The sequence below is a fragment of the Bombus flavifrons genome, chromosome 6 (genome assembly GCF_040668555.2).
Source record: "Bombus flavifrons isolate JBK064 chromosome 6, iyBomFlav1_principal, whole genome shotgun sequence".
NCBI lineage: Eukaryota > Metazoa > Arthropoda > Insecta > Hymenoptera > Apidae > Bombus > Bombus flavifrons.
This window is the reverse complement of record NC_138447.1, coordinates 10,016,268-10,038,845: the sequence shown is the minus strand read 5'-3', so window position 1 is coordinate 10,038,845 and position 22,578 is coordinate 10,016,268. Positions and strand designations below refer to the sequence as shown.

The 22,578-nt window shown below is 44.5% G+C and overlaps 1 protein-coding gene across 10 annotated transcripts in view; it reads left to right on the top strand.

Moving 5' to 3' along the window:
• lilli (AF4/FMR2 family member lilliputian) overlaps nucleotides 1-22,578 on the top strand; it is a 168,509-nt gene that overhangs the window by 47,334 nt on the left and 98,597 nt on the right. For 8 of the 10 annotated variants that reach the window (XM_069114993.1, XM_069114991.1, XM_069114992.1 and 5 more), the window contains one exon: nucleotides 18,817-19,003. In XM_069114993.1, the coding sequence (XP_068971094.1) occupies nucleotides 18,817-19,003 (187 nt within the window). Of the gene's footprint in view, nucleotides 1-5,161; nucleotides 5,973-6,763; nucleotides 6,902-18,816; nucleotides 19,004-22,578 lie in introns of those variants that run through there. The other 2 variants (XM_069114995.1, XM_069114997.1) reach the window with 2 other exon arrangements.

Below are 22,578 nucleotides of genomic sequence, written 5' to 3'. Positions count from 1 at the left end.
TAATGTGAGTTAGACTTTTCGTGCGTTGTAGAATAAGTAAAGTTGACTTTTTTAGCGGTGTAGAAGAAGTACAGTACAGTGACGATGCTGTGTCGAAGGAAATATAGCGATGGGTGTGTCTAGCGCACGGGACCATCGGATTTGTTCATGACATTTTTGGTCAGGAAAGTGAGGGCAGTATACATTGCTTCTGATTGGATTGCTGGACTAAGAAGGGTCTTAACCGCCCTCGATAGAAAGTTGCTAGTGGGAAGCATAGTACGCTTAAAAAACTAACTTTGCCGTGTCAAGCCGTAATAGACAATAATCTTTAGAAAATGGTTTAGAAACAAAGATTTGTTCGGTATGAAGGACCTTAGCTAGCTAATTACAGAGATTTATGATGGGTTCTTCAGATGGTTGAAGGTACGCAGTAAGGATGAGCGGACATCTAGTTCCCTCGGTGTATAGCCTGGTCTAGGTAGAGGGTCGCCCGACGTAAGAAACTTTACCTTCTCGAAATCGAGGTATTAAGTGGAGAAATTTTACTCTACGTTTTCCAGTTTATCTTCGTACGTAGAATCAATCTCTAGTGGATAGTGCTACGTTTAACGCGCACCTTGTATAATTTTGCGACTCGTGTTCGTCACCAGACAGACGATTCTTCCTTTTTTCGTCGCCGATACGAGTTTACCGTTAACAAAGTGAAAGTTGTTTGCTGTTCAACATCGACTTGGTAATTCAGGTAAGGATAATATAATACGTTGCTATTCGTTCCGCTATTATCGGGGGAAAATCGAAGAGAGTTTCACGGGAGTGACACGATCGACGATTTCTTGGTCTTGGAAAAAAAGAATCAGAGCGGTGAACGGTAGTCAGTCGCCTTTCGGTTTCGACCGGTCGAGTACATCGTGAGTCAGCGTGGAGTAATCGGTGACCGTTCATTCGATAACGCACGTTTCGTTCCGTTGCACGGGATTTCATGCCCCTTCCTCGCTGAATATCGACTTCGCACGCGAACACCGAGATCTCTTCCGTTCGCGTTACCTTCGGCCGTCCTTTTCTGCTGCTCGGCTGAAAAAGGTAGAAGAAGGACGGACAAGCGCGCCCGCTATGGAGTAGTAGGTCATCGAGAGATTCTATATCCTCACCGAAAATGATGGCGGCAGACAGGAAATGGGCTGACGTGAAAAAGGAAAAGAAGAGAGGAGAACCTGCTGGTGGTTCCCTTTGCCGTGTGCCACCTCCGCCCCCGGTTCTCACGGGCTACCTTGGTCCGCGTTAGTTATTACCTGACATTACCCTACGGTTTTCCTTTGAACCGTGAACGCTGTTCCCTGAATTTCATCAAAGCGGTGTCTCCCTCCTTTGAGAGTTGCCAATGCGGTATCGTCGAAAGCCACTCCTCGTCTGCAGTCCTCCCGTCTTCGGGGTCGATAGCGCGCGTATTTCGCGTGCCGCGAAATCTTCCGTCCGTATCGCTCGCTGATGTACTTAAGCATAATCGCAGATTATATTTAATATTATACTTATATTTTCAGCTAGATTCTAGCCGTTAGAGTAGAAGACGCGCGCGAGGTCTCATCGCGGATCCGTAGAAATGAGAACTGGCGGAGTTTTAAGAAGCAAGAGGCCGAGAAGAGGAGACTCGCGGTGTTATCTGGGCCAATGGAACGCAACCTCGCGCGGTTCTCCTGTTCCCTCGTCGACATCGGATCGGTAAAATGTTGCTGTGCATTTGAGCTGCGCGAAAATCTCCTCGGTTATCTCGTGTAAAATAATTGGACAAGTTTAAGGCAATTACACCGCTGCTGCCTTCTATTCCTCGTCTTATTATCGGCGTTCTTTCGCGCAAATCGCGCTCCTCTGAGTCTCTCGTTCGACCCTTTCGTGGTATTGGGCCGGCTTACGAGGTAACGTCGAGCGAACTACACCCTCGAGGTCTAATTATAAAACGCGGGCGGAGAGGCGCCAGCCTCAAAGTATCAACGTTCGTGTCATCTATGCCGGATTAAAATATCCTCCAGTTGTTTTCGAAAAGTTTTCGAGAGTGTTTGTTTCTCGCGAGGCTGATCGTAAAGGCTGGAAGAGGTGAACGGAACGTAGATAAATGGCGTATCGAACAGATTGGCGCGACGAATGGTTCTTCCAGCGCATCGAACACGCTTCGTCGAATTAACTGGCTGAATTCAAGGTCGGTCGGTGCGCCGCGATCGTCCAAGAAACATCGAGGCTCGCAAGCCGGAGAAAGAAAACGCGAATCGTCCCGTCAGCGAGCCGACGATAAAAATAATCCACTGACTAACATCTAGGCTTCGACGACTATTATTATCACGTATCTCTTAGCCGAACGTAGAACGCCGAAAAGAAATACTACGACGACAGGAGAAATGTCGAACGACACCGGTTCGATCGTAGCGAAAGCGAGGAGAAAAAGAGAAGCGATTTCTTAAAAAGCGCGACGACCGCCTGTCGGTATTTCTATTTTCGACACGGTCCAACCTCTTCTCTATCGAACGTCGCGTTCTCGGTATTCCATTTATTCCATCTATTCCAATGAAACGTTCTCTCTCAGTCAAAACGATTGAGACGCGTGTATACGCTATATACGCACGGTAAATCGCACGTATACATGCATAGAGACATTATCTTTCGTTTTCCACGGAGTTGCTACGTTTATTCCGGGAGCTTGATTTCCGCGAAATCGTCAACGACGAGCACGATCGTCTCGCGTGGTTGCGTTTTCTGGAGAACCATGATTTCGCTGACATCCGCGACGACCGCCCGCCGCGTTGCATTCGCTCGAATTTCACGGACTTCCGAGACGCGGCGGCCTCGTGCAATCCGAAGAGACGCGTTCCACGATCGCGCCAAGTCTCTTCGTTTTCGGATATTCTGTCCGCTGACTGACCGAATTTTTTTGTTTATCTCCTGCTCTCTCTTTCTTTCCCTCTCTGTCTCTTGATTACCAGTTGTTTCATCGTCTTCGAAATTGTAACGTCGTCTTAGTCGCCCGGTGATGGAGCGGACGTGTATAAAAAAAGAAAGGTCGAAAGTATAAACCGAGTAGATCCGTGGAGTAGTCGGAAGACGAAAGAAAGGAGAGAAAGGGGGTATATAGAGAGTCGATGAGTCGGGGAAAAACAAACACGTCTCCTCGTATTCTTTTTCTTTTTCATCTTTTTCTGGTTGAAGCGTGGTGGTGTAGTATCCCCGTCCGTTTGAAAAACAACGTGGTCGGTCGTGTCGTAGGTCAGTGTAGCCAACCAGTCGATCGAGTGGAGCGTTCGATTGTCAGCGACGCTTGTCGAAGCTGAGTCGCGGAACCATTGGGATTACGCCCCGATACGGCAATTTAGCGGCGTGATTGACAGACGCCAGTTTCTGATGGCTATAGTCTGACCTGGTAGTCGGAACTTGAGGAACGCCGACAACGAGTTAATTCGGCCGATGCGTTTCCACGATAACCCAGATTCCTCGACTGTCCCAACTGGCTCGCAGACTTCTCTCGTTAATTACTCCGTACGGAGGCGACCGCGGTTATTGCACTATTTACACGCAATCGAGGGTGTCGCGGGGGCAGAAGCGGTCATCGAGGCTGATTAAATTAAATTTAAAATCCCACCGTTTCGCGATATTATTTTAAACGACGGAAGCCAGTTGGGCGTGTGCTGTGGGGAACGTGTGTGGCATACGGGCGTGTAAAAGGGATTTCGAAACGAGCCGATAAAAATTCTCATAAAGGTTCCGTTCGCTGCTTTCCATACGCGTGGCTTTTGTGCCGTAAAACCTATCGGAAATTAATATGCCAATTTCCTCCGAAAACCGGCTTGGCACGAGTTCACCCCCGTAGCCGGGGTCGCCCGTTGTAACGCCCTTTGTTCGAAAATTAGTCAAATGTGTGGGAACGCCTGTTTCGAATGTCAAAGAGATTTAAACGCGATACGTACATACCTTGACCAGTCTCGTGAATCGTTGCTCGGTCGCAGGTAAACTTTAAATTATGATCGCATCCGCACGAGTTAATACCACTGAAAAGATTTGCACGCTAGGGCGTAGGATTTTATTTTTTTTTGAGAATGTCAAACGTACTAGTCGCGCTTGTAATGTATCAACTCCGCGTAACGATCTCTCGTTTTAGAGGCAGAACTTTTTGATGTACGACGACTCGACGCGTAATCGTCGCGGCAGTGAATCAGAAACGATAGAAGACACTACAACGACGGGTATCGCGATCTCGTTTCCATTCGGTGGGCTTTAAGAAAAAAAAAAAGAAACGAAGAAATAAATCGTTGCACGCGTTCGTTGCCAAGTTCCCGCCAGCGCTTTGTGCGTATTGTCAACGACGTTCGCAAACAGTAAGAAGCTTCAGTAGCGTTACGAGTGTCACGGTAATCCATTGCTATTATATCGTGCGGCGAAGCGCCTGGCGGTTTCCGCGCGAGGCGGCGCGGCGTGTCGGTCGACCGAAGAGGAGGAATAGAAGCGTAGGAATAGGCGGCGGTGGCGGAGGAGTAGAGGAGGTGGAGTAAGTTGCGCGCGCGGCCATTTTGATAATCTCCCACTCCAGTGTTTCGCTCTGCGCTCCTTGCTTCTCTGCTTTCCTCTCTGTCTCGCACACGCGCGTCAACCCTTCCTCATCTCTGTTCGGCTCGTTCTCTTTCCGTCTCTCGCGTGTACACGCACACCGAGTATTAAACACGTAACGGGTATAGACGTGCATATACGTGCAACGTACACACATAGATGATCACACGGACACACACGCGTACGTAGATCGCGCAGGAGAGGAAGAGCGAGGAAGAACGGTTCGAAAAAAGAGAAAGAATCGTTGGAGCGAGAAGATGACGACGGCTTGCCGTGGGTGTAGAGGAGGCAGACGGGAGGGGAGGTTCGTACACAGTAGATCTGTGCGTACTTTTTTTTTCTCTCGTGCTCGTAGTGCGCGAGCTTTTGCGGCAAAAGAGCGTGTGCAGGAGAATCGCCCCCATGGTCGCTAGTGTCGCGATTTCCCTTCTTCCTCTCTCGCTCTTCCTCGTTCTCTCTCGTTCCCGCTCTCTCGGTACAAACGCGCGCGCACACACACACAGGTACGTCACGGTGTACGTGCTCTCTCGTGTACGTGTGTATCTATGGCTATCTCTCTCCTTCTGCTTTCCCTCTCCTCGTCTCGACCGGAAGGTGCCAGTTTCTCGTCGACGATCGTCTCGTGCACACTCGCGCTACGTCGTCGTCGTTTCGTGTATTGTCGTGTACCTTTCGGACATAGTCGCCGCTGTCGTCGTTGTCGTCGTCGTAGTAGTCGTCTCGTCGTAGTCGTCTTCGTAATCGCCTTCGTCATCGCCGTCATCGCCGTCATCGTCGTCATTGCCGTCACGTTGCCGTCGCCGCGTAACGTTCAACCTCCAATCGCGTCATGTAAACAAATTACGAGTGTCGCGACCCTTATTCGAATTTCGAAGAAATTGAACCGCGTGTGTCCGGCCGACGAGTGCAAGTAAATAAAGAATGTTACCGCGCGAAGGGGACTCGTCTTCGTAATCAGTGCACTACGTTCTCGCGTTGTTCGTCGTCTCTTCGATTCGTTCTCGCGATTGACATCGTTCGCGATTCGGTTTCTCTTCACGTCGGTCGAATGGAAAAAGGTGTTGACCTAGGAGAGTGTTGGTGCGTTTATCTTGGTGGGTTGTTGCACAGTGTGTTGTACGAGCGGGAGCGCGCGCTTCTGGATTAGCCGCTCCTCTCTCGTGCTTCTGGAAATGCCGATCGACGCTCTGCTCGAAGAATCGTTTGAGCGTTCGGCGAAAGAATGAGAGTGTTTTTTCGCGCAAGCATCTCGTCGTCACTGGCGGGCTATCGAGCCGTTTCCTCGCACACGATTCTCGGTATTTCTAGTGATTCCGGTGATCGCAGTTCTAGCGACAAGTCAATTTTGTTAGGATTATTTTTGGACACCGCGATTAGCCGGCTGTTGGTCCTTTCTTGAACTCACGGTGAGTAAATAAAACATCCCCCAGTAAATGCGACACGATCGTGTTTCGTTCCGTTTGCTCTCGTGCGAACGATAAATTAAATTGTACCTACTGTGGCCGCGGTGCTGCGAGATAGATTGCGCGTGGGATGGACGTTTTTCACGGTGAAGCGGAAAAGAAAAAGAAGACGAATGATTAACCCGTCACGATATCCGCGCTATGGAACGCAGTCGGCGCTACGCCGACGTTCGATCGCGTGTTATCCCAAGTTTTTTCTCTTCACCGTACATCCTAGTTTTCCGATAGCACTTTTGGAGAAAGTATGACACGACTTTCGTGACCAGCTGGTGTATTTCGTGACAGAAGCGCGCGCGACGCACGTGGGGAAAATTTAGACGGGTTAGACGCGTGTATCGATTCAATAGCGGGGAAACTGTTGTCAACAGGATTCGAAACGTCTCTCTGGATTAACAGGAAATTTGGTTGAGAACGTTGGAGGTGGTGGTCTGTTTACTTTCGACCGGCGACACCGGACGAAACTAGATTCCGCGCGATATAAATACCAGAGGCACGAGCGCGTCGTTAACGTACCATGCACGGTCATCGAGGCAGTCGATCCTTCGTGCCAGTATTCGTGTAGATTCCAGAAAATTATCGACGGACGGTCGCGCGTGAAAACGTTTGTTGGCAGCCATGTTTCAAGAGCGCTCGGACGCGGAGATATCGCGATTTCATCATACCACGTGCCGCCATATTTTTGTTCTTTCGCATTCAAACGGCACGTTACCTTCTTAGTTCTTCGTCACTGACATCGCGTGCTGGTCGGGTCGCCTCGTTGTTTACGTTGATACGCAACGGTCTTCGGTATTTATTCAACGTATTTACCCTGGGTCCACGCAGGATAACAACGGTAACGCGTCATTTCAGTTTTAGAACGTGCCCGTGCCAAGGTATGATTCATGTTCTCTCTTACTTATAAGACCTACTTACCAAGCTACCGGAATAACGCCAAGTATCGCACCGTACGAAACCTCCGTTTCGTCGAATCCTACCTTCGATTCCAAAGTTATGCGCGATTGATCGTTCGTAGCCTCGAGGACGCGTCGTCGGATTCGCATACTTCGAACGATCGAACTGGCTGATCGCGTTACCAAGCTCCATTCATTTACGTTTAATTTAATCAGAGAAGAAGACGAAGAGAAGGAAGAATAAGAAGAGAAAATTGCGACGTTCTCTGTACAGAACGCGTGTATAAAGTGCGGAAATAATATAAATCACCGACTCTGTGACGATGAATCGGCGTTATCGTTTTTTATTTCACTAGCGGTTATATACGTCATGGATTCCCCTATCGTGACTTCCTTATCTTTATCGAACTGCACGGTAGATTCCTCTATTCCTGCATTTTTGCCGTTGATCGGTGACGTCGCCAACTAAGCCAGGTTATAGGGAATGACTAGAAGTAGCGGGGAGTGGAGTGGCAAAATTTTACGGTTCATCGTTGAGAAACTTTGTCACGATTCGACGTCCTTCTTCAACGGGATGTCTCTCGTTCTATTCCACCGTTCCACTCTCGTGCTTCTCTTCCCTCGCTCTTTCGACTCGGCGCGCGCTAACTTGGTATTACGTAAGTGACAGAGAACGCTGCTACCAAAGAGCCTTGGTTTCCTTTTAAAAATGGCCGTCCACTGGTCCGAGAAACATCATCTCGTGTCGAAAACATCGGTCGTTCTGCGTCGCAGTGGTGGAGTACACGCGTGCTCTGTTTGCGGATCAAGCGTCTCGACCGCGATCTCGATTTCCGCGAAATTATCGCCGGTCCACTGGACCGGGGATCGTCCATGCGATTGTTGATAAACGTTTAGTACGTTTAAAGATTCGTCGGTGTTGGATTTCAATCGTTTACAAATTGATAATCACGCGACGGAGTAAAAAGCGCACTAATGAACCGAAAGAGAACACAATGCGTAGAAAATGGTGTACGAGACGCTTAAAATTTTGCGAAGCCTATATATACGAAAGTAATTTTAAAGATCGAATAAACTTTTTGGTACGAATTGACAGAAATGTACTTCAAAACTTACAATATTTGGAGAAAGATGTCATTGGCAGTTGGTTTATCGTATCTATAGCAGAGCTTATCTTGCACGACAACTACATGTCGAGAAATCGCGATCGAATATATTTTTTGACGCATTGTATATTCGTTTAAAAATATTCGAATGGACAAAGTCGTAAAATTTCCTATTCGTATTCGATGGCAATTTTTCGCAAAGATAAAACTGTATTTTTCTAAAATATTTTTCTTTCTTGTCGTATATTCTTTTAATTCGTGCAAAAAAAATCTATTTGATTCTCTTATCGATCGAATAGTATTTCTTATCAGCGATTAGCGCTACTTTCCGTAGATAAATGGCTCTATCTACCATTCCGAGATTGAAGTTTATCATTTTGTTTAGTTTTTTCGTTTCATTCAAAAACCTCCATTCGTAGTATAAAATATCGACACGTAATTTAAAAGGTGAAAGATCTCGGGAAGTCACAAACGTGTTTTGAACAACGAACAAATGCTAGATTTCAGCTAACGATAAATCGAAAATGTATCTGTTGCTCTTTTGTCGCGCCACTTTCATCAGTTTGGTTAAAAAAGTATTTCTCCTCGTAATGCTTCGCGCTTTCGTTCTTACCACGTATCTTCGTATTTCGACGATCAGCGACGATGATTTGTACGGTGATTAATCAGCCGTTAATAATCGTCTATCGTTGCATAAATACCGAATATATTGCGAAGGTTTCCCCATTATATTCTTTATCAACGCCCATTGCGTATACAATGCGACGATAGAGGTATTATCGGTAGATATGTATATTGGATTCGTACATTCAGGACAACTCGGCGTAGTTGTCAGACGAATGAATAGATAATATTTCGTGTCCCGAAATCACACACACAGAAAGAGAAACTTTGATACGACGCTACGGTAGAACGTCGTTATCGAATAGCAATGTTCTAGAATTTCATAGAAACTGGGTTTTCAAGACCGCAGCGTTTGTTGCCCGATTCCTCCTCGGCTGTTCAAAATGATCGCGAAGCGAAAAAACACATAAAGGAAATCGGAATGTAGCGACATATTTCGCGACGAGATTAGAGGCGCGATAATTTCTGATAGCAGACTTAATCAACGATAACGACGATAAAATATTGGAATATCGACGTTTCGAGATGGTAATTTCTTATTCCGGGAAATACGAATGGTAAGCGTGTAATATCAAATATTTTGTTCCGTTACCTTTCCGACACCTAATTTTTTGTATTAATCGATTATTACTTAAGCTACACCGCAAAGTATAGTATACAAATTATCAGGTTCACACGTGTTAACCAGCGCGGCTATATCCAATCGGCTCTCTAGAACCATAATCTACATTTCAAATGCTTATATATGTATCGTTCGTCTTGAAGGTCGACCCAAGATTGGTAATCTTTTATCGTACCTACTTAACCATTTAGAATTGCGTTAATTATTAAGCTATTTACATCAACGTTTAACGTAAGTACTGTACACGTATAACGAGCTTATTTCCTTTTGTCATCGAAGTTGGTAAAAATTCCATGAAACTGCGAAACAACGAAGAAGAAAAGAGCGCGCGAAACATTCTTTTAAGAGATCGATACAGGCGTTCGATGAAGTAACTTTATTTAAAATATTTCCAATTGCAACATTCTTTGCTGTCAATTATTATTTTATTATCGCTCGAGAATGACAATTTCTATCCCAACGATATAGAGTGGATATTTTCTCGCATCTTTGTTTAACGGACGATGCTATTGAGCGACCATTATGTAATGGTTATCGACAATGGTTAAGACGTAGCTTCTCTGTCCGGCGACTTCAGCTTTCCGAGCGCCTGGACTTGACATTACCGTCAGCTCTGTTCAATGCCAGGAACGAAAGAAAATTCGAGGCGAAGATGAGCCCCGACCGTTCTTGAACTTTGACCGAGTTACGTGCTATTAATCGGCCGACTGTCCGCTCGTCCGGACTAATTTCCAAACTTTTTTTTACTCGTCGACCACCGTTTTGTCAGAATTTTCGCAATACCAGACTTGTCTCACGAGTGAATAACGAAGGGTAAAACAATGGATGACTTTTTCAGAAAGCAGCGTAAGTACTGCGTCTGTATTTAAATTTATTCATGGCTGAGTCGATATACTGTATTCTGTAATCATTGTCGGTTTGCTGGAATAACGACACGTTTAGTAGGTCTTCGATTTTATACAATGTCTAAAAATTGGTTGTAAAAGCGAATTCGAACAACGCACCTCTTATGATTTATTTCGTTTCAGCGATGAAAGCTAAGCAAGCGTTTCTTGTTATTGTTAACGCACGTGATAGCTACTTTATTGGAACAATGGACAGTGTTTTGAAACTACACGCGGCTTAAATTTCAATTATTCATGCAATATCCATCGACTTTTCAAGTCGTTCGAATAGTTATGAGCGGTAGTGCATTTACTAGGATATATACGTACTAGGAGCGTCGTAATTGTCCCATAAAAGTGTTCAGTCACAAAGTCATGGGAATTTAATAGTAAAGGGTACGAATATACGCGAACATTTTATTAGAAGTGCTAAAAATCTTCAAAACATTAGCCAAATCGCGCAAGAAAATAATTTATGCGTCGTTAAATGCTCGAGTATTTTAAACTTCCTATCCGAGACCGATTTCCTAGAAAATATATTTTTCTCTATCTGTTCCATCGTTTTTCCAGCAAACCGACGATGTTGGAACGCGTGAACGCGTGGAAATCTAAATTTGAATGCGCAGACTGTCTTATCGCGCCTCGTTATTAACATACAACTGTTATTCCATAAATCGAACCGAAAGGTTGTTGTTTAGCCGATATCCTCGAGATTCCAGGTAATATAATTCGCGAGCGTTTCGACGTTAATGTTCGATCGGGCGCCATGTGACATTCGCAAGATGCATGTTTTCTAGAAGATTGACGTAACCGCGATCGATCGATCTTATCTATCGTGCAATTAATAATTCAAGCCAGGCGATTCGCGGAACTGGCGTTTCCTCCGAGTGTTTGCTTATGCGAACGTTTGGCGGAACAATAGTCGAAAGTATTATATTCGTTCGCGTGTGAGCTTGCAGCGGGTGAACGAGAAACGAGAAATAACGCGTTCGAGATGTTTGAAAATTGATCGGAATAACGGCCGAGAGTGCATGGCGTTGAGAAGGCGTGTTGCGGTTCAAGAGGCGCCGTTCAATTCGTTCAAGGAGATTAGCGCACGAGCGTAGAACGAAACGCGGCTTTCGAAGGTTGTCGTACCGTGAAACGATGTCAGTGTGTCAGTGTCAATGGAACCGAGTCATTGGGTTTGCCGATTGCAATTCAACGGGAAGAAATGATTTTGCGACGGCGTGACAGTCGAGGAAAGACGAGAAACGTCGTCTCTACACGACGTCCCCTCCTTTTATTGTCAGACGTGTTTTCAATTCGGCGACAAATATACACAGCTCCGCGAAAATATTCGAACAACTTTTACCAATATATCGTGCGCTAAACCTTTTGAAATTTTATTAGCACCGTTACGAGACTGGACCATTGCGGCTGTGAAGTCTGGAAATGTACATAAAAATTGCAAGGTATTCAGCAGAAGTACATATTTCGCAGAGATTATAAATGTATTTAAACAGTCGTTCGTTCGTTATGTTAACAAGCCCTGCTATTTTGGAATCGGTTTCGACGCCTATTATATGCTCAAGACGCTACGTTGTACATTAATTTTCTATTAATTTACGTATTGCGATAAATAACTTCGTAAACAACCAACACCTATGATATATACGTAGCTGAAAGATTCCTACGACGAACACACATCGTTCGTTACATGCATATTCAAATACTTTTGCCAGCCGGTACAACAAGTTTTCATCATTTGTCTCGAACGATTCAATTTTTCCAAATGAAATCGTAAACACGACGGAGTTGATCGCGGATTGATTTCTACCGCTGATTCGCGGTATATTTCCTTGTACGGAAGTGGAATTTTCCCAGTCGATGTTTGCGAGTCGATTTCTGTCGCGTATTCGACTACGGTTAAGCTGGCAAAATTAGTAATTAACGTCGCGTGGCTTCGTGCGAAGAAAAAATGAAGGTAGCGAGAGTGATTACGAGATACACGGAAAGAAGAAAAGACAGAGGACAAGAGAGAGAGGGAGAAAGAGAGTGAGAAAGAGAGAGAGAGAAAAAGCAGTCGAATCGTTGGGAATTTGCGGCCGCGCAATCCGGCATTTAGCCTTCGTCGGCTCAAAATAAACGCGACAACTCAGGGATTCCCCTTGCCACTCCTCTGCGGTTCGCACTTTCGATTCGTCTCGCTCTTATACGCGTTCATCGGTCTTTATCTCTTGTCGATCCTCTCCGTACTCTCGTGCATCTATTTCCCTCGCGAGCGTACGCTCTTCGTAGCTGGTTGTTCGTCGTTCCCATCCTATCCCCGGTGCGGATACTTTCGCTGTCTCGGTCGTTTATCGCCGGTGTAGCTAACTAAGCTCGAATCTAATTCGCCACACGTACGGCCACGTGCGTGCAACGGCGGTAGCCGACTCGGTGTGTGCGTGCACGCGCAGCCGGACGGACGCGAACGCGAACGCGAGCGCGAGCGCGTGTGCGTTACTCTTTCGCGTGCTAGTTTGCACTTCGCGTTGCGGGCGCGCGCGTACACCGACGGACTTCTAAAGAGCACGACGTGCGTTCACCACTCAACGGAGTAGCGGCGGGCAGCGTTACGTTTCGCGCCAAAAAAGAAGGTGGAACCAAGCGATGAAATCTCACCGCCCGTTTCCACCAGAAAGTTCTACATCGTCACGTGCAGATGCTTTCTGTTCTTAGGAAGTTGCCACGGATGAGATTTCACCTCGCGCGAATGTTGTTTTAACGGTAACCTTTTCGTTGGCATGTCGTCGCAAGTACATGTTAACCCTTTCGCTATCGCGGTCTAAGGAAGACGTCGCCGTTGTCAGGCCGAGTTTCAAATTGTCAACGCGTTACGTAAAACGATACCATATACTTTTGCACATACAGTAATAGAAAAGTTAAAGTAGACGATCCGAGTAGGGTTTAGAATGCGTCACGTATGTGTGACGCTCGGGCTGTAGAAAGCAACTGAAGTGCGTCACGTAGGTGTTACCGAGAGGACTAATTAAACACTGCGTCAAAGACCAACTTTTCTACTCTCCGTTCAATATCGGATAATAATGAAACGTTTAATCGCGTTTGTTCGACTCTTCATTGATTTCAAAAACGAGGACAAGCGTAGCGACGCGATGTTCCATTCGCGATAGCGATAATTTTTCTCCATGGTCTTTGCGAGTCAACCCTTTCTGTCTTGAATGGTTTCTCGGTTATCGACAAGTGAGAAAATCCTTGTTGAATTGAAACTGTAACATGTAGTAGCAGAAATGTGACTCGATATTACGGGCGAAGGGCTAACGAGTTTCTTATGAGAGATGGCTTTTCAAGAATTTTAAACCATCGAAACTTAGGAAGCTTCGAACGTGTTTCCTAGAATATCATTTAGGCTACGAAACCTTTAGCAAACCGATAGAACGATCGCTGCAGCAACGCGGTCAGGCAATCGAAAACCAGTTCATTCAGCCAATTTTGGTGAATCAATAGGAAAGATATCGTACGCTTAATACAATTTATAAGACGTTGATATCCGAAATAACGCGGAACGTAGACGCGCAGGTACGAATTTAAACATCGACGTGCTCGGTTTCCGAGATATTTGCGCGAGAATAGAGCACTATGTACGATGGTGCATGTTAGCACGTCACCGGTTGCTCGAGTACCGCTGCGCTGACGTAGATCGATCGCTACCTGACGCGACGGTCTCCGTGTTCGTGCCTTGCGGAACGCGGGAAATCGGATGACGCCTCGTTATCGTGCAGACTCGCAAATATACGCCACGAAATGTTTATTCCGGGACTGGCCGTTGGAATTTCCAGTTGATTAACGAGAGAGGAAGTGAGAGATGGGAGAGAGAGAGAGAGAAAGAGAAGCATCCCAGCCGCGCTCTCTCGCGAAACGAACTGGGAAACGTTTTCCATTTACAGTTCATATTCGTCATCGTTACCGACGTGAATGTACGATTTTTTAATTAAAAATACACACTTGCGCGGCCATTCGATATCCGATTGCGTTCTCTGTGGGTCGATTTCTGACCCTGTGCTTTTCGATAAATATTCTCGACCGATTTCCCATTTTCGTGATTGCGTTTTGCAAATCCATCGATAAAGAGTTAATAGTTTGAAGAATTTTTTAAAAATTCGTTAGAAATTTATTTACATCTTTATGAGACAACTAAGCCATTCAGAAACCGACGTCGCTCAACTTGGCAAATTGAAACGTACGGAAAAATGACGATGTTCTACGATCGTTGTCTTCTAAGTTTATCTTAGAATTTACCGTTATTTACCGTCATCTTCTCGCGATAAATTTACGGTCGAACTTATCATTTTATTCCCTGAGAATCGAACATCAAGCGAATAATTGCGAAATCAACCAGAAAAGTAATGAAACTAGGAAATTAATAAAAAGCGAAGTTGATCGATTTGGCTTCTGCGAGGCTCCACTATCGATTTTTGCTTGACAGGAACCAACAATCGAGGTCCAATGAATATTTCTAACAATATTTCCTGTTAGATATCAGACATCTGTTACGTGTTTGAAGTAAGGCTATTTTTACTTGGAGAATATAATTATCGTCGATGAAATGTATCAACAACGAATCGATTAATTGCTTCGATCGGTCCACGAGTAATTACGATACGCGAAGGAGATAGCGGAACGATCGAGAAAAAAAAGATTGGATTTATTGGCTTTACTCTCTGTCGATTAGCTGACTTCCTTCTTCCCGTTTGTTCATCGCGAATCGCAGAAAATGCGAGAGCTCTCTTAAATCGTCTCTTCTTCGTTACCATTTCTAACGGACCGCGATTAACGCGAGTTAATTATCTCCGGAGGTGATATTCCGCCCCGGGACGGATCGATCCGCCGCTAAGTGATTCGTTTGGAAAACTCGTTGGCAGATATTTGATCGTACCGTTGGAAAAAGGATGTTGCTGCTCCATTTTTAAAAAATTCACGATCGTATCGTATCGACGCCGCATCTTTCGATTTCTTCTTTTCTGAATTTTTTATCCGTCTAAAGCGGTTCGTTTAAAAAAAGGAAAAATTCATATAGAATTACGGTAATATAATTATATTACAGGTGGCAGTTCATTTACACAGCATTGAATTTTTATAGTCGTGCGAAGATACTATACCATCTAATGATACGAGATTTAATATAATTGGATCTAATTAATTATTCATGTAAACGTTATAACAAATACACTGCGATATGTAAATACATTTTGCAGCCATTCCATATGAATAAAGATGCGGACAGAGTTTATGCACTAACCCAGTACGATTCGATATTGATCAGAGTCGTTTTCTTTCAGTCGTTAACTCATTAAGTCGTTAGTTTCTTTCCTGCACGCAACGTTATTTAATTCGTAAAACGGTCGGACACCATCGAGTCGGCGATCAATCTGGCGGGACCGAAATGATTTGTCGTGACACTCGATGACGTCGATGGACGTCGCCGGCCGACGAGAACGATCGTGCCGAATTGCCGATGGAAAATTTGGAAAATTGTCCGACCGGCGGAAATTCAGCCGAGCGAACATGAATCCTGGAGGGCGGCGTATCCCATTTCCATTTACCGAGGCGTTAATCATGAAAGCGCGCAGGCTTCGTTTGCACGATGAACATTGTCGGCTTTGTGACCTGTCGAACACTCGATAAAATGGCTGGCTTCCCGTGCTTCTCGTTGCAATCGTCTTCCAAAATCTTTTAACGATAGAGTCGTGTAAATGGTTGGCGGATGCGTGGGCGTGAAAAAGAAGAGATCGTCGAGGGTTTGAACACTTGCAGCCTGGTGCAACTGCCCCAATTTTACTTGAACGCAAACTATAGCGCGCAAGATGAGCGAATGCTCGTCGAAACTGTACTAACAGTTCTCGACACTTGAAAATCGCTACACCTTTGAACGTTTCATACAGATACGAAATCTTTCAGCCAAAGCTATTGGCAAATGAGAAGATAGAAACGCGAGATAAGGTAGAATCGTTACAAAGATTACAACTACGATTAGGAAATTTATTATTATTATTATTTCCTTACACCGTTAGATTACAGTTTCCAAGAAACGAATAAGTAAAATTATACGCGTACTGATACAACAGTAGGTTCGTAGAACAGGCTGCTAAATTACGACGGAAAAGAGAAATTCAGTTTTCATTAATTAACCTGGATCTCTGTCCTGACTTATTTTTTCGACTTTGATTTATACTGATATCTTGAACGGTTGGAAATTGAGTATCATGAAGATTATAATATCCTTTCGCAGCAGCTGTTATCGTTTATCGTTGCTCGATCGTTTAATGGAAATTTTTTATTTCAGCAACGATTGGAAGATTTTGCGCGTGTAAATCGAAGTGAAATTTACCTTGAATCATTTCGTGATTTTGCAACAAATCAGATGCCGATACGTTGTTCCATAATAATCGTACTTTTCAAATACACAGTTGCCGATAGTAGCAACAAGACTCTTGATTGCTAACAATATATGTCTTCTTGCTGAACACGAAGCACAGAATATTTTCGCATTCCTTCTCATATCGAAGATTAATGATGCCTCGTATACGTACAGCATACATTAATATACAATAAGCCTGATTACTCTGTGCAAAGTTCAACATTGAATTTGAAGATGTTGACTTTTAACCGATTCCGATGACTCTACTTCGTCGCTGTGTCTCGCATTTCTATCGTCTTCTGTATACGTTAAACGCTACAGCAATACGCGTGCGATACGCGCACGGATATTCGTATCGGATTTTGGTGGTCGTTATAGCGGCGTGCATGGTCGTTTTATCAGAGAATTTTAGCAATCGCGAGAGCAACGCGTCCTCAGCCTGGCAAAGATATCGGCAGAGGGGAAAAGGAAGGGAATGAATTTTAGTAACCAGGGAATCAGTCGTATCTGGACTCGTAATGGGGGAGAGATACAGGCGCGTGGAGGAACGAGGCGAGATGCTACGCCGCCGGTAATATCTGTCCCGTCGCCGACTCGTCGGCCAATGGCCCCAGACTCCATTGACTGAATCCTGAACCGTGAATTCGACGTCGCGACTCGTCCCAGGTCCTGTGAATTTTGCACCGATCTCGCGCTATCGACCCGAAGCGATCTTCCTGCAACGTTTTGTCCTGTCCCCTCGATATTTCCGGTGGCCGCGAAAAATCGACAACAATCACCGCACCGACGAGCCGCACCGTGTTCGTTAATGAACGCGGCGACGAGGATTAGCGGCGCGGATCGATATCCGCTGGACGGAAATTAGTAATTCTTTGCGAGCGTGCCGGTTTCCATCGTATGGAAATACGTTGGTTGGTTGGCCGGCGGATCGAATCGGGATTGAAAAGCGATTCGTTGACCCAGTTTTCATTGTTCGATCGACGATTCTCAACGATGGGTTTCTTTAATGTAACGCGTAATTCGATTTCGCGGTGGAAGATAAGAAGCAACAGGAAAAGGCTTTCCATCGGTTGGCAGTTGGTGGCGATCCTGACAGAATCGATAATTCGCGAGCCATGTTGGAGCCTGGTTCGTTCGTACGCAATTACCGACGTCGTCGTCGCCGGAAACGCGACTAAACAGGTGTTTGCGCCAGCTGCAGCTGCTCCCTCTATGGCTCGTCACGAATCTCTCCTGTCTCTGTTTGCCTAGTTTCTTTCATCGTTGTCGGTATTCTTTTAAAACGTGGGAGTTACTCTCGACAGCGTGTCACACGTGCGATGAAACACCGGCTCTCTGCCGATTTCCGGTCGGAGGTCGGACGATTCTCGCCGCGGTGATCACTCGCGCGATGAATCGATCGATCGCTCCGCTGATAATATTCTGCGGTCGACAGTGGCAAGAAGCGCGACAGAATTTTCTTTAAAAAGAGGCACTTAAAATAGAACGTTTGCTCAGCCAATGTCACGGATATCGAACATCGACACGCAACGTGATCCACGCCAGTTCTAGCGCGTCTTGTATCTGCATTAGTTCGCTGAAGAAGTCCATTTGTGTCTCCTGTATCGATCTTCTTATTTTCTAGTTAAATACACTCGATCTGTCTTTTCGTTGGTATAAAAACAACCTGTGAACACGCACGCGCTCGGTCGTAAATCATCTTCAAACGCGAGCTTTAAAATCAGTTTGTTATACAGTTTTCGGAACAGCATAATTTTTTATTTTTCTTATAATATATACAGTTATCAAATACGTGTCAATATCATTTACATTATGTACAATTACAACACATATTCGTGTCTGTTTTGGATGAGTTAAATGTCCCGTAACCCGTGATACTGTATATTGACACGGATATACATTGTTAATCATAAGTATAATTTATTAGTCGCTACATTTAATGGAGAATTCTAACTAATCTGAACTTTACTCTGTGTAATATTTTACGTTGTATTTAACAAGTAACGTTTATAGTAAAGAAACTGGAAAATAAAAATACTCGGAAGCGTTCGAATTATATTGAATATCATTAGATATTCCAATGCGTACATTAAAGTACCTCAACATTGTGCAAATAACTCTACAATCAGCGCACGTATCAATTGGAAATAACAACGGCGATGTCGATGGATGATTCGTAAGTCGAATCGGAAACGATAATCCGTCGATTATCCTGAAACGTCAACGGAGAGAACTAATCGAAAGGAATATTTGACTTGCAGCGTTGACCGGGACCGGCTTCGGGAGCGGGAACGACAAGCCCGCGCGGCGATGTCGGTCCAGGCCGAACAAGCGGCTGCAGGAGGTGGTCCTGACACCAGACACCATCACCATGGCCACCACAACCACGCTCACCATCATGCTAATCCACACGCTGTCGCCGCCCCGCTCTTCCGTGCTCCTGTCAGGGTAAGTCTCCAGTCTTATTTTTCTTCTTTGCCTTCCTTGTGTCATCGACTATGATACCTACTTATTTGCGCCAAGAGAAAGTCCCCGCGAAAGCGTTTCTGGTCTGAGGATCTAAGGATAGACTAGTTGATTTCGCTACTTTTATTTCGCAATTTATTTCTCAGTACGAAAACAAGGATAAAGATTTCTATCGTTCAGACTTTAGACGTAGATTTTTATGGTAATGTGTTTTATACAAGGAATAGGAACAAAGATCGACGATCGTAATGTAAATATACTGATCAAAACAGATGGAAGATCGTTCCTTGTGTTACTCTCGCTCTGTAAATATTATCGGCTATTAGGGTATCCATTTCCATATTTGTTTTTTGACTATGGTTTTATGAATTCTAAATAACTTACTTTTACGTTTGGATTACGGTAGTATTTTGATCGTTTACGTAAAAAATTATAGCTTTCGTTATAGCGTCATACACACAACATGTTTATTTATCGAGCTTATAAAATGACGCTTTTGTTTGTTCGGTGGATGCGATAAAATTCTTCGTAATGATCGTTTTCAGCGGTGTATTACCGCAAAATGTTATCACATCCAATACATTTCCATAGCCTTTGTCCATCGTGTATGATTTATAGAAATAAATATAATTGGAAAGATAGAAACGAACAGGTATACATATTTCAGATAATTTATACAGCGTGTCACGCGTCGCGTGACAGATTACACGTTAGTTTATCGAATGATTCTATCTGACTACCTTTCGTTTGTCGAACAATTTAATATAATCTGATAAATTTTACATCTACGAAATGTACGTACGACATAGTAGCTTGTAAAATCCATTTCAAGTTTCTAATTACAACGCCTGGTATCGATAGCATCTCTTTGAAACCGATACGATATTTACCTAGTCACGATTCAGTCAGCTCGTGCCGAGGATTATATCGTCACTCACTTACCTCCAGTCTTCCAGATTTAGTATTATGGTTCGTTAGAGTATTAGCGCTCCGATACCACATTTAGGCGCCATATGGCGTCGCCCTCCTTTTTCTTGCTGGCCCACGCAAGTCAAGAGGAAACATTTGGCCGTTTCTTGAACGGATCCTCAGGGTGTTCCGATTTCATCCCCGAAAGATGAATACCGAAGCGGTAGCAGCTGCCTAAAGGGTCTACAGAGAAATCCCATACGATCGTTACGATGCCAAAAAGCTCGTCCAGCTTCTCCCATGGCTCGTAAACATCGGCAGCCGCTTCTTCCATTTCGCTCGAGCCCCACCTGAATTTCTATTCACGTCGTTTCTCCGCTTTTATTTCCAATCCTTTGGTACATCGAAGATCAGATAAATCGAGTCGATGCAGGAAAAACGATAGAAAGGTTCTACGAACGTGCCGTTCGATAGCCAAATTCGTCCAAATTCCATAAATCGAAGAAAATGGGAAGTTACGATGGTGTCTTAGAAATGAGAGTATCGTTTGAAGTGTTTTCTGTGATATCGATCGGCAATCATCGATGCGATTTCTTGCGCAGCATGTGGATGATCTTTCGTACGTCTCTCGCCTCTGAACCTCTCTTCGCTGCTCAACAGGTGTTCCGCGACTTTTAAACTTCTCTAATAACCGCTTTACGAGCCTTGTGCGACGCACCTTGCTCTCCCGACCAAATTTTCTAACTCCCTTTACATTCATTTTAAGGAGCCGAGTCTTCGTACTACGTCAAGAATAAACAGTTGGCTCCTTAGTTCTTTCTGTTAATCCTGTTAAGTTGTGATGACTACAGTGGTTATACGTTTAAGTCGAAATGCATGCAACGTAACCACTCTCATAAGAATTTATATAGTAGTATAGTAGTAGTAGTAGTATGTAGTATTCGTAGCTTGTATGGAGTTTACGTTCGGTACAATCTTGGTGTATATACGTGTAAGTGTGCACATGCGCGAAGATATGAATTGTGTTCTAGGTTTCTGCAATGAATTAACTGTTTCGTTAAAGTCGTGGTCTCTTGCTGTTAGCTAGTTCGACAGATTAGTTTACCTCGGTTTGTTCCTATTATAGTGCCTGACTCGTTTCCCTATTTATTTTCCTAAGTAGAAGGATTTTAATCTCATGCGTGATTTATATGTCGGGTTCACATTATGGTTAGGGTTAGGGGCGTGAAACGAATCCTCATTTGGACTACACATTGTTGCTATGCAGTGGAGAAGACATTGACTAGTGCAAATGCAACTATTACAGAATTTGACAAGTAACCGCGGTAATCAGACACTCGAGAAGCTAATGACGATGATCCTAGGTCTAACAACGAATCCGCGGTCAACGGGGTAACAGAATGCGCTTTCTTCCAAAGCCCAAGTCGTAACCGACTTGCTTGGCTACGGCGAAAGTATTACTAAACTAACTGTTTGTTAAAACGTGGAATATCCACCGAGCGTAAAGACAAGTCACTCGCTAATACAACCTCACGAGAGAGGATGACTTTCCGTCGCGATAATGCTCCAGAGGAAAACTATGATGGGTTTGTCTAAGGACACGAGATCATCGGATTGGTCGGGGATAGCCTTCGTTCAGAAAATGAGAAAAATTGACGTTGCTGTTAATTGGTCACTTTCCATGTTGGTGGCGAGAAGAGGATGCTAGTCGCCCTTGAGGGAAAGTTGCTAGCGGAAGCGTTGTTCGTGAGAAAAATAGATTTCTCCGATCTTCCCATAGTTGGGATAAAGACTGTTTGTCCGTTTGAAGAACCTTAATTAATAAAATCCTAAGATTTACAGCGGGTCCTCAGGCTAGCTGTGTAGTTGCATCGACATCTGGTAATCATTTTGCTCGAAGAAACCGTTGGAACGTTTACTGTCGAGTACATCTACAAATATTTCTTTCAATGAGGGTTATATTACTACTCCATACTTTTGCTAGACAAAGCGTTCGTCCCGTGACCGCGGCTACGTTCGGCGACTGATAGCCGCCTTGAGCCCAAGCTCATTGTCACAAATCTCAAATAAATATAATTGGGTAGAATGACGGCAATTGTTTAATTACGGCTATAGACTTTAATCAATTTTACGGATTTTCTCGAAGTTCCAAAGGGAAGACTCCGGTGTCCTCTTATCTCCGACATATACATATGTCGGAGAGGAAAGAACACAGGAGCCTCTGGAATGCTGGGGAATCTCGCATCATTTTAACCTGGAGTTTACTATAGCTGTAATTAAACAATTGTAATTATCCAACCTAACTGTAATCGTCCGGGATTAGTAATAATGAGCTGGGGCTCGAGGCGACCGTCGGTCGCCAACGTACCTGCGGTCAAGGGATGAACGCTTTGTCTAACAAAGGTATTTTATAACCGCCATTAAAAGAAGTATCCCTGGCAAGACATGACAGTAAACATTCTAACGGTCTCTGTCCCGTGGCCACACACAGCTCCTATTCTTCGAGTAAGATGTTTGCCGGATGTCGATGTGCTCATTAGCAACCTTCTCTCGAGGGCATTTAGCACCTTTTCTAATCACCGGTATGGAAATTGCCCAATTAGCAGCAATGCCAATTTCCCTTACTCTCTGTACGAAAACTATCCTCG